Source organism: Sus scrofa, chromosome 9, assembly GCF_054392235.1.
Source record: "Sus scrofa isolate SSC_HxYL_T2T_F1_AM1 chromosome 9, Sscrofa_HxYL_maternal_Yorkshire_Landrace_v2.0, whole genome shotgun sequence".
NCBI lineage: Eukaryota > Metazoa > Chordata > Mammalia > Artiodactyla > Suidae > Sus > Sus scrofa.
In genome coordinates, this window is record NC_139391.1 from 71,868,038 (window position 1) to 71,880,593 (window position 12,556).

The window sequence follows — 12,556 nt, forward strand, 5'->3', positions numbered from 1 at the left end:
CCTTAGAGCACATTCTCCTCTGAGACCCGAGCCATCGTGGGTGATGAGAACGAGCTGCTTCCAGGAGGATGAAGAGAGGACAGGAGGAATTTTTTCCCTCGGGTCCATCCTGGTCTATTCCGGCCCCGCATCCCTAATCTGACCCGTGATGCCCTCGGTTCACTTGCCGACGTGGTCCAGCGGCCGGCTGGGGAGGCGCAGGCCTAGGGCAGGGGGAGGGGGAGGGGCGCCGCGACAGCCAAGAGGCTTTGAGGAACCTTGCGAGAGGAAGTGGCTTCCGAACTCCTCTGCGTGCAGTGCGAGGGGCAGGAAAGGCGAGGGAGGCGGGGGAGGTGTCGAGATGGCGCTCTGCGCGCAGGGCGGAGGGGGGAGCCGGCGCGGAGGACCTGAAACCGCAGATGCCGAGTGAGTTGGGGACAGAGGCGCGCGAGGCGGCGTCCAGGTCCGACTCCCCTGTGCAGGCACCCACCCAGGAACAGGTGACCCCGCCGCCCGAGCCACTGGGGCTCCAGGGTGAGAAGCCGAGACAGCTGGCACGGGCTCTGCCCGACCCGGTAACAGACTCGCTCCTGGCGGCGGCGGCGGCGGCGGAGGGGCTCGGAGCTCGCCGCCTGGGGAGGGGTCCCCACCTCCCGCCGCCGCATCCTGAGTCTGGCCCCATCAGATGCGCTGGCTGCCTCGGGCCGGGGCCCCGGGCTAGATGACCGTGGACAGCAGCATGAGCAGTGGGTACTGCAGCCTGGAAGAAGAACTGGAGGATTGCTTCTTCACTGCCAAGACCACCTTTTTCAGGAATGTGCAGAGCAAACATCCTTCGAAGGTAAACATAATAATATAAAAGCCTTTCATTGTGGGGAAATAACCTCTGTGGGCTAGAAGAGAAAACATGCTCCTGGCAAGCAGGTAGAGTCGTGTCTTAACCAGAGTAGGTGGGCAGTGGTTCTGAGGACCCTCTTGAACTTGTTGGCTGAGCAGACCAGGGGTTGGATCTGGAGCCCTTCAGGGACCACCGGCCAACACTATTTTCTTTTTAATGCCCTTTTCAACATCTCCTGTCCCTGGACCTTTTCAAAATGGCTCTCTAAGATTTGGGGACAGCTCTGGGCTCATGCTTTGGCGGCATGCTCCCTTGGGAGGGGCCCCCACATTTGAGTTTTGAAGCTCTAGATGAAAAGTGGCTGGCGCGCAGTCCCTCGGTAGGATAACCACTCATAGTTTGAGACTTCCGTCTCAATGAGGATGGCGAGAAACCATCTTAAAACATAGTGCAGCAACTTTGCAGAAGTCCAGGGTGTTTTTAGAAGCAAACTAAAACTTCTCCCCGAAGTCATTGTCCTACTACCATTTTGACTTCCTGGGTTAGTTGGGGCAACCTAGAGTTTCCATGTGTTCTCTGATGGGGTTGTGTGTGCTAGACACCCAGCTGGCCCGAGTCCCCTGGCCGCACCCTCCTAGCTGTGACCCTGTATCTGCCATGTTTTTTGGTGGGAGTGTTGGCTGAGCTCTGTTTATTTGTTTTGTTATTTAAATGAAAGGGGCTCCCAGCCAGGTCCTTGGAGTGGTTGCGCAAAAGGGCCTGTTTGTGGACAGCAGCGAGCTGTTAAATTTCACAGGCGTGTACAGGCTCATCGTTGACTTAGCAGTCCCATACCGAGTAGCATTAACCAAAAACTTCCCCAGGCCTGATGCTGGGGCCCCCGTGGTTAATAATTCATCTTGCCTGTAGGCCCTGCTTTTGCTGGATTCTGACGTCAAATGCACTGGACCTTTCCATTGTGACAGGATGCCCAAAACCAGAGGGGAGGTTTTGATTTTAGTGCTTGAAGGAATCAACTGAAATAGGCCCCTGGAACCAGCACCCGTGTTCTGAGCCCCCCCCCCCCACTTCTCCAGGCTTCTTGTGGGGTGGGGGCAGGGGTAGAGAGGGTTCATGCAGAAAGTATGGCAGCAGAGGGGAGGGGTCCAGCTCTCTCTTGGGGTTCTTGCCTCACGATGTGGCAACACACACTGGCACACGTATACATACACAGAAGGACACTCCAGCTGTCTGTCTGGGGCACCCCAGCTGTCTGGGATTTGTATTTAGACCAGTGCTTCTCAACCTTAGCTGCACACTGGACTCACCTGGTCAGCTTTAGCAAATGTGAATACCTGGGTCCCATAGCTGGAGAGTCCGATCTCCTTGGTCTGGGGCGTAGCCTGGGCATTGAGATTTTGAAAAGCTCCCCAGGTATGCTTTTGATATGCAGCTGAGGTTGAGAACCGTTGCTCTAGAGAGATTTGCTCCCGCCTGGGAAGGAAATGGTTCCTGTTTTCAAAAACAAAGTTTAGCTGTTACCCTCACTGTAAGCCCTTGGTCCCAGAAGGTGGGCTTTTTGCCTGATGGGGTAGAGGAAGGGGCGGTTTCTTTCACTTGGCAAGTGAAAAACGAAGCAGTTTCTGGCATTTCTTGGGAGAAAGAAAAATATCTGAAAATATAGTGGGGAGGGGATGCGGGGGCAACTTGTACTTGACCCAAATAGCCTTCTCTCTTCATTCTCCCCCAGACTCCCCTTTCCTAGCATCACTCTTGAAAATACACATTCGGTTGGGCACCTCTTTGCTTTGTCTGGTTCTTGAATCCATTGCTTGTGCTGAGGTCTCTGCAGGACTCCCTACCTTAAAGCCCTCGGATGGCAGAGGGGTTGGGGGTGCATGCAGGGTCGCATCTCCTGGGGGAGCAAGCACTGGGATGGCCCCGGCTTTGAAGGGATGCCTGCAGCTGGCTTAGGAGCTGGGAAGCTTCATCCATACCTTTCAGCCTCCCATCCTTCTCTGTGGTGTTCTGCCCCTAATAAGGTTTCAGCTCCCACTTCTCCCTTGGAGCCACTTCTGGAAAGGGAATCAAAGAGATCGGCCGTATCCTGAGCCCATGCTGACCCGTCGCAGTGCTTTTTTCCTACCCAAAGAGAGATCCCATCTGAGCTCCTGGGAGAATTTCTCCTTCCTGTCTCCAAGGAAAGGCGTTTAAGTGTTTCCCGGTCGCTGAGAGACTGAGGCCCCCATTCAAGAAAGGCTGAGCCGGCTTCTATAAATAGCCTTGTCAGAACAACCTGTATCTGCCCCTGGGCAGCAGCTGCGGGTGCCAGGCTGGAGCAGAGCTGCAGGGAAGCCTCCAGCTGATCCAGGAGCCTTCACTGGCCCGGCCTCCAGGGAGTTCTGGAGACCTCTCTCCAGCCCCTTTGGCGGGAGATGCAAGGGTGGGGAAGTTGTCCCCCACCCCCCATTCACAGAGAGGAGCCCCTGAAGATGGAGAGGCAGCAGGAGAGGAAGTGGGATGAGGCCTTGGGCCCCAGCTTGTGCTCTCCTTTTAGAAAACAGCAGCTTCCTGGGGCCTCGGGCCTCCCCCGAGAGGAGCAGGGAGATCTGGTTGTCAGTCTCAGGTTCAAGGGGGCGAGGTGGTGCCCTCTGAGGATTTCCCCCTTGGCTGCTGGGCACCATCAGATCCCCTGGGAGAAACCCAGCTTTGTGCTCAGAGAAGGGCCCACACGCAGTCACCCAGCCTAAGACATTGGAGTGGGGGTGGGGGTCATTCAAGGTCACGTAGCAAGTTCATGAGGGACCCAGGGTTGAAACCTACATCTCTCATCTCCCAGCCCAGGGGTTTTCCTCCTTCAGGCCCCCAAAAGGCAGGCTTTGGTAACATGCAGGTCTGGTGACTGGGACCTCTGGCCATTGCTGTCAGGTGCCCCTCTCTCCCGGTCTGGGATCTGACCCTGGAAGTGACGCCAACTTCTGCTCCCATTGGTTCCCCAAATGCCTACAGGAGGTGGCAGTTTGGGGTTTTGACCTCTGGGCTGGGACATGGGCACTCTGAGTGAGCTGTCTCTGCATGTCCCACGGATTCCAGGACCCCAGGACTCTGGAGCCACTTGGGACGTCGGGGTGGGTGCTCTGGGGACACAGAAAGCCTGCTGCCTGCAGACTGTCAGAGCTGGAAGGAGCCAGCTCTAGCAGCTCACTGTACAGATGGAGAAGCTGAGGCTCCGAGAGGCGGGAGGATGTCACCAGGTTGGCGGGTGGAGCAGCACTCACAGTCGTCAGGGGCACCTTGTCAAGCCCTCTTCTTGGTCTTCTTCACTCAGTGGGTGACTGAGGCCAACTGCAGTCCCTGTCCCCTCAGCATCTTCTACAAATGGAAAGACCAAATCAGCGCAGGTTAGGAAAGGGCTGCTGGTCCTTATCATCCCTCCACTCCTACGGGCCACCCCGTCCCTCCCTTCCTAAGGCGCCTTGGGCCATGGACCTTCACTCTGCTCTTAACACTAGCAGAGGTCCCTGTTGTCAGTCCCAGAAGCCTGCAAATTTATGTCATTTGAAAGTTCTTCTTATGGAGTTCCCGTTGTGGCCCAGTGGAAACGAATCCAACTAGGAACCATGAGGTTGCGGGTTCGATCCCTGGCCTCGCTCAGTGGGCGTTGCCATGAGCTGGGGTATAGGTTGCAGATGTGGCTCGGATCTGGCGTGGTTGTGGCTGTGGCCGGCAGCAGTAGCTCCAGCTGGACCCCTAGCCTGGGAACCTCCATGTGCTGCAGGTGCAGCCCTAAAAAGACAAAAAAAAAAAAAAAAAAGGAAGAAGGTTCTTCTTAGTATCTATCTAGAATACTGCTTGCTGTACTCTAGGCCCTTCATCATGTATGCTTTCTTTGTGGATATGGAGGACAGACAGTTGGTTCAATCTGTGGTTAAATATTACCTTGAGCACAGCTGTAACACTCTCCCATCCCCCCCTACCCCCTCCCCATACCCCGGCCTTCCCTGGTCTATAGCAACATCCTTGATTCTTGAAAAATTCAATGATGATGGGAAAAGGAAGGGGGGGAGTGGTCTCAGAGGTCAGAGTACGAAGCCACTCCCGCTTCTGTTCCTGTACTTGTCCCATCTCTTGCCTGGCCACTCGGCCCCTCCCTGGACACAGCCCTGTAGCACTCTGGGAATGTCATCCAAGCCTGATGGCCCTGGGACCCTCAGAGAAATCCCCATCTCTCTGCCGGCGGCAGGCACACCCAGGCCTCAGGCTCAGCACCTGCCCCTGCTCTTCTTGGCGTGAGCGAAAAGAAAATACTAAAAGCAAGTTAGTTCTAAATATGAGCAATAAAAAGAAAATAAAACCTTTAGAATCATTGGACCACATAACTGCTTTTTTTTAACATGCTTTCTCAGAAGCCTGCCCAGCCCAAGACTCCCTCAAAAGACTCTTTGTGCTGGTGCAGCCACGCCACAGCTTTCCTTTGGGGCTGTGGTCTCCACTTCTCTTCTGTGCTGCTGCTTCTCTGGCCCTTCCCAGGGTTGCTTTTCTCCGTGAAGACATAAACCCTGTCCGATCAGAACTCACATCCCCATCGGGTGCAACACAATGCCAAGGCGTGGTTGCAAAAGCAGGCTCTGGTTAAATGCTGGCTGAACTGAGTTGTTATAGCATCTCTTTTGCATACTATATAATCAGGATGGACTCACTGTTGTAAGTGTTGTTATTTTCGGCCTTTGGGCAAAATAGAAGTTTATGGCCCTCTTTGGGTAAACTTACATGGGCAGGTGGGGCTCAGGATGATACACGGGACATTTTGTGGGCCAGGCCCAGAAGTGGTGTGTTTTATACCCCCGCTCCATTGGCCAGAACTCAGTCACGTGGCCACTGCTAACCACAGGGAGGTTGGGAAATGAAGTACAGCTGTGAGCCCAGGTGGACAAGGAAGCCAGTTGTGGTGAACACTTAGCTGTCTCTGCCATGCATCTGTCCTGCCACCCTATTGGCCCAGCCACCTTTGGAAGCTCTGCTCTGCTTTCTTGGTGAAGGGCCATAAGCTCTGTCTCTTTGACTCTGCATTTCTCTCCATCTGTCACCAAGGATACACTCTTCCTGGGATTGGGGGTGGGGAGGTTCTGCCTCCCCCAGCTACACTGGCAACTTTTTGAGGACAGATGCTTTTCCTTACTCGGCACTGCTCTGGTTCCTCTGTGGCATCTGAAGCCTTCAGTGGTGCTCCAAGGTGGCCCCTGGCCACTGCCATCAGACTTGCTCTTTGGATCACTTTGTGGCAATGGAGGGGCAAGGGCCCCCCTTTAGACTTCCTGGCTCCTGAGTCTTCAGAGATAGGACCCTCAGATCTGTTTTGGCTTTTTTTTTTTTTTTTTTTTTTTTTTTTTTTTTTTTGTCATTTTCTTGGGCCGCTCCTGCGGCATATGGAGGTTCCCAGGCTAGGAGTCTAATCGGAGCTGTAGCCACTGGCCTACGCCAGAACCACAGCAATGTGGGATCCAAGCTGTGTCTGTGACCTACACCACAGGTCTCAGCAACGCCAGATCCTTAACCCACTGAGCAAGGCCAGGGGTCGAATCCGCAACTTCATGGTTCCTAGTCGGATTCGTTAACCACTGAGCCACGACAGGAACTCCTCAGATCTGTTTTTAAACACTCCCCCCCGCCCCCGCCCCTGCCCCAGGTGATTCTCAAATGTACTGAAGTCTGGGAACCGCCTGTTTAGCAGTATTTGGTAATTGATGACTTCAGCGGGAATGCAAGACCAGCATTTATCTCAGATTCCAGAGAGGTTCTTCAGGAAGCCTAGAAGGTAAAAGGATTGGTCCCTGGTCACATAACTGAGGAGAGACAGAACCAAAGACTCGGGGACCCAGGGGCATGAGCTGTCCCCATTACTCTCACCCCAACATGCTGAGCGAGGATGTTGAGTGGACTGCCCATGGTGACTGACCAGTGCATGACCGGTGGTACAAGCAGCACAGAACTGTAAGGAAGTCTTGGCTTCTCATCCCAGCACAGCTCTTCATTGAGGGGATGTGGCCAGGGCGCTTCAACCCTCTAGATGCAGATGCTTCACCTCATCCTTCAGGGAGTGTGATTTGAGCCCGTCCTTCGTTTCTTCTTTCACTGAGAGGCTATCACCCCTATGCGTGGAAACAGAGCCTTTCGTAGCAGTTTCTCGTGAGACTGGCAGGGATTTGGGACCTGACTTCCAAGTTCTCTAACTTGTAAGGATGTCCCAAGGGTGGGGTGGGGAAGAGGACCTGAATGGCTGACCTGAACTCCCTCTGCGAGACCCCCTGGGCTTGACCCAAGAAATCCTCGCCGCCGTGTTCCTGATTCCTCTCTTCCCACCCACCTCTCTTTCTTCACAAGTTTAGACTCTGTGTCCTGAGTCAGCTGGCACTTCCCCTAAAGTGATTCCAGTTACAGCTCAGGGCATGTGCAACAGCCATCCACCCATGCAGTTTAGGGAGAAAGGAAGATTTTATGCTGGGATGAACCCTGAATCCCAGCTCTTACTTCAAGCCGTCAGTCTGGACTCTGGAGTCCAGGCTATGAACCTGACAGGAAGGCCCCTCCAGACCCAGCCTGGGTGCCCAGCAGTCTGTGCTCCATTCCCTCTTCTGCCTTTTTTTTTTTTTTTTTTTTTTTTGTCTTTCTGTCTTTCTAGGGCTTCACCCGTGGCACATGGAGGTTCTCAGACTAGGGGTCCAATCAGAGCTATAGCCACCGGCCTATGCTGAGACACAGCAACATGGGATTTGAGCAACATGGGATTCGAGCCTCATCTTTGACCTACAGCACAGCTCATGGCAACGCCAGATCCTTAACCCACTGAGCGAAGCCAGGGATCGAACCCTTGTCCTCATGGATGCTAGTCGGGTTTGTTAACCACTGAGCCACGATGGGAACTCCCTTCTTCTGCTCTTGATTTGACTCTTCAGGGAACCTGCCCTGGAGCTTTCTGGCTTTGGGATCCTCCTGGGTGGACTCCGGGCTGTCTTCATCCAGGAGCTCTGTTTCCTCTTCCAGCTGGCTCAATCTCCACGTAAAAGGCATAGGGACCCGCTCCTGGCCTGACATATTTCTTAGGGACAAGAGGACCAGATCAGTTTGCCAAGAATCAGGAGCATTTCATTTCAAGGCCAGGAGCAAGAAGGGCGCTGTAGTGGCTGAAAACGTCAGGTTTGACTCACTGAGCTGGTGGCTTCTGTCCGTGGTGCTATCCTGGTCCCTCTTTTTTCTCCCACCCACCCTAGCTTTATTTATCACCCTCCAACCTCCATGCCCCATCTCCCCTCTCTTCTTGGCTGTAGAACAAAATTTCTATTGCCCACTGGAGGTCCCTATGTCCTTGAGGTACCTAAAGCTTAACATGTTCAGAACCAACTTCTAGCTTCGCTGTGATTGATGTCTCTCCCTGTCTCTGCCCCACCCTCCTGGTCTCCCACCTTTGAAGCTCAGGGGTCTTCCCCATCCTTCCTGCCATCCAGTCTGTTCACTGTGCGGTCTGCCTCCACAGCGTTGCAAGATGTCCACCTGGTCCTTTCTGTCCCCTGCTTGTCACCTCTCCCCTAGATGCTCCAGGAGATCACCTAACTGGTCTCCATCCTGCTTCTTCCTCTTCTGGGTACCCTGCATTTGATTGCCAAGGGTGTATCATTCTGGTGCACCAAAGCCTTCAGAGCCTCCCTTTTGCTTCCAGAGCAAAGCCCACACTTGGTTCCTGCTTGTTTTTTAGCAGCCCAAACCCTGCAATACCTGGCCTCGATCAAGACATTGTTTTTAACTTTCTTACAGCGCTGGACGCTGGAGGCCGGGGATCCAGAGATGGATAACATGCAGTCTCCTTACTTAAAGACCTGTGACCCCAGCCACACTGTGCGATGAGTGTTGCTCCTCTTCTCCATCCATGATGTGTCTGGGCAGAGGGCCCCTGGGCAGAGGGCCATCCGGGGGAAGACGCTCTGTGTCTACCTAGCAGCCACATGGCTTTTACCAGGACGTGGCAGCAGCTCCCGAGTCAGAGGGGATGGAGGGGCTGGCTCCCAGAATCAGGGAGCTTGGGCATCAATAGCCTGGAAGGGGGCTTGGCACAGGCTGGCAGTGATGGAGCTGCAGCAGCCCCTGGGAGGATTGGAGGAGATTTCCTTCCCCCTCTGAAAAGCAGAGACTCCTAGAGCTGGAAAAGACTGTTATGGGTCATTACAGCCATCCCCCTGTTTCCAAGCAGGGCTGCGATTACCCATTCCAGGCAGGCGGAGGGAAGTTGTGCTTGTTGCCACCATTCTTCTTCCACCCATTATCAGCCCTTCCTTGTCCATGGTGCTATACAGCATGACTCCAGCATATCCCGGGTTGGGATCCTTACTGCCTGTGAGGCTACAATCCTAAGCACCCCCCCAAAAAAAAGAAAAAGAAAAAAGGAGGGGTGGGGGCGGCAGAGCCTTTACACCTGGCGGGTCACACTAGCAGAATTTCTGTTGCTTTCAAGCCAAAAAGCGAGCATGTTCAATGAGGTAACATGTGAGAGGGGCTTAGCCAAGGGTGAGGCCCCCACCGCTATGCTCGTCCAACCCCCAAACACCTGCTCCTCCCCCATGCACATGGCATTTGGGTGAGAGCCAAGTTTCAAAAGGCTTCACATAAGCTCAGATCCCCCACCTCTCATCTGGTGAGCTGCCGGAAGGAAGCTGTTTGTCTCCCTCAGCCAATTTCCTGCTGCTAAAATCCAGGCTGCCTTTTCCTGTTCTGGTCCTAAGAGACCTGGGTGCCTCTACTCTAGCCCACGTCATTTCATCTGCCTCCAGTCCACGAGCCCCGCCTCATCCTTCTCATCCCCTGACTCTCCCCTAGAGTGAGGAGTGCTGTCAGGCTGTCCACCACACCGTCCCCCATACTGTGATGACGGGGGTGACAAGGGAAGCTGGGGCTGCAGGGCCCCAGCCTTGCAGTGGAGAATATGAGACAGGGGCCTCTGTTGGCTGGAACACGTGGAGAGGCAGTAGGCGGGTATAACCTCCATGGCCACACATGGCTGGGAAAGTGTGGGTTGGCGAGGAGGATGTGGGAGCTACTGGGTCTGGGGTGTTTACAGCGCATTTCTAGTTGCAATTTGATGCTCCCTTCTTTGAGCTCCCCAAATACCGGCAGAATCTTTTTCCTATCCCTCATTTTGATGGGCTATACTTTTCTGGATGAGGGATCCTATCTTGTTCATCACTGTGTCGCTGGCACATGGTAGGCACTTAACACATGTTTGCTAAAGGAGGAGTGGGTTTGGAGGTTCTTTCCGTAAGAGACGGTGGGGGCTCCCTGAGGACACATGCACAGCGCTTTAGGCAAAGTATGTGAAAGCTGATCTCAGCACTGCATTCAAGGGAAGCTTGCTAAGATTCTGGATGCGGAATCAATGGATTTTTCCAGTGACTCTGGAAAGAAAAAAATTCTCACTGAGTGAGCAGAAAATGCAAGGACAACCTTCCAAACAGAGAGCGCCCCCCCCACCCCTACCCCATCTGTGATTGCTCAGCTGTCTGCCCTGGAGGATGAGGGCAGGCAGGGCTGGGTCACTAAGCAACCGGGCCCTGGCACCTGCTGGCAAGAGTTGGCGTGGTCCTTCCTCAAGTGGGGCCTCCCGGGGGCTTGGGGCAGAGGGGCCCACGTGGGGAGGCGGGAGAGCCCACTCTGATGGATTTCTCCTGTCTGCCTTTCAGCCACGGCGGGTGGCAGGTTGAGAGAGAAGGATCCAATGTACTTCTCACTTGTTTCATGTGCCCGGTTTAATTCTGAGCAAGTGAAGATCCCGGTTTGGTGATCCTCCTCATTTGCGCATCCTCGGACAGACCAGGTGGAGTGGGCAGGGGCCCCAGACCCTCAAGGGAGTCTGACACTGGGCCTGGGAAACCAAGCCCCAGCTTTCGTTCCAAGTGACCTCAGGAAGCATGCTCGCTACTCTCGGCCCCACTCTTCTCCTCTATAAAATGGGGAGACGTGCCTCTCCAGTGCAGAATAACTGCTAAAGGAGGGCCCTCTCAGTGCCTCTGGCTGTGAGAATGTGTAGAGCTCTCCTGGGCCTGAAGGGATGGAGGCCATTTTGAGAAAGGCAGATGGGTGTTGAATTGCAATGTGAGGAGGTAGGGTTCTTGATTGGGGTGCCTGGAGGTATAAGGCTCTGTTCACGAGGCCAGAAAAAAGGGCAGGAGCTAGGAGTCTGCTGGGAAATGGTTAGAATGTAAAATAATAATAGGAGTTCCCGTCGTGGCTCAGTGGTTAACAAACTTGACTAGAATCCATGAGGATGCAGGTTCGATCCCTGGCCTTGCTTAGCAGGTTAAGGATCCAGCGTTGCCTTGAGCTGTGGTGTAGGTCGCAGACACACCTTGGATCTGGCATTGCTGTGGCTGTGGTGTAGGCTAGCAGCTGTAGCTCCAACTGGACCCCTAGCCTGGGAACCTCCATATGCTGTAGGTGCGGCCCTAAAAAAAAGACAGTAAAATAAAATAAAGTAAAGTAAAATAAAATAAATAGTTAACTATCAGACCTTGATGTGTGCTAGGCGCTGTTCTAAGTGTGTAGCCTCATTTAATCCTCACAGCGACTCCAGTTGACCCTTGAGCAATGCGGGTTTGAAATGCATGTGGCCCCTCACATGCAGATATTTTTCCATAGCAAGCACCACACCATCTGTGGTTGGTTGGGTTGGCGGATGCAGAGGAACCAAGGATGCCGAGGGCCCACTATAACGTTATGTGCAGGTCAACCCTAGCATTGTTTAAGGGTCAGCTGTAGATATGTTTCTATTGAACAGTGAGGAGATTGAGGCACTGAAGGGGGTCAGGTAGCAAGGGGCAGATCCAGAACTTGAGCCCAAGTAATCTAACCCCAGAGCTGCCAGCCCCTCAGCTCCACTGCCTGGCCTGCAGCTCTTTCCAGAGCTCCCCAAGTAGTGGAAGCCCCAGGAGGGAAGCCAGAGGCAGCCCCATGTCAGCAGCATTCATCTTTGAGTCACTGAGGACAGTGCACTTTGCCAGGCCATTTAGGGGAGAGAAGAAACCAGATATCCCTGCCCCCGCACCTTTATGACACAGTTGAGAGGACACACACATGGAAAGATTCAGAGCTACTCAGTAACCGACTAAGACATGTTTCAGAGTCACAGAGTAATCCCCAAGCACCAGGGTGGGGTGAGGGTGGCAGGGCAGGCCACACAGTGACCAGAGCGGGGGTGTGGCCAGTGGAGAGGCGCCAGCACCCAGCACCAGCCCAGCTTGCAAAGCTGAAGGCACAGGTGGGGCTTCCAGTTAGAAGGGAGCCCAGAAGTCCCCGTCATGGCTCAGCAGAAACGAATCTGACTAGTATCCATGAGGGAGCAGGTTCCATCTCTGGCCCTGCTCAGCGGGTTAAGAATCTGGTGTTGCTGTGGTTGTGGCGTAGGTCGCAGATGCACCTTGGATCTGGCGTTGCTGTGGCTGTGGCATAGGCCAGCACACAGGGGTCCTATTCGACCCATAGCCTGGGAACCTGCATATGCCACGGTGAGCCCCCCCCCCAAAAAAAAAAAGGAGAAGGGAGCCAAGAAGGACCCAGTCCCCCACCACAGCAGGGAGGCACAGCTGGTGTTCCAGCCACGCCCCTTCACCAGCGCGCATGGGCAGTGCGGGTATGATGGGAGCTGGGTATTGGCTCCCTCGCGCTGCTCACCACCTCGGAATCCACGGAATCTCTTAAGATGCTGAACACTGTTCGGCG

At 54.2% G+C, this 12,556-nt stretch overlaps 1 protein-coding gene across 3 annotated transcripts in view; it reads left to right on the forward strand.

The window, feature by feature from the left end:
- Nucleotides 1-12,556, forward strand: part of RASSF5 (Ras association domain family member 5) — an 80,096-nt gene that overhangs the window by 44,056 nt on the left and 23,484 nt on the right. The window contains exon 3 of one of the 3 annotated variants that reach the window (XR_014815709.1): nucleotides 7,705-9,230. The exons of 1 other annotated variant lie outside the window; for it this stretch is intronic. Coding sequence is in view for 1 of the 2 variants with exons in the window: in XM_021063316.2 (XP_020918975.2) it covers nucleotides 701-820 (120 nt within the window). In the remaining variant the exon portion in view is untranslated. Of the gene's footprint in view, nucleotides 1-571; nucleotides 821-7,704; nucleotides 9,231-12,556 lie in introns of those variants that run through there. One more of the 3 variants, XM_021063316.2, reaches the window with a different exon arrangement.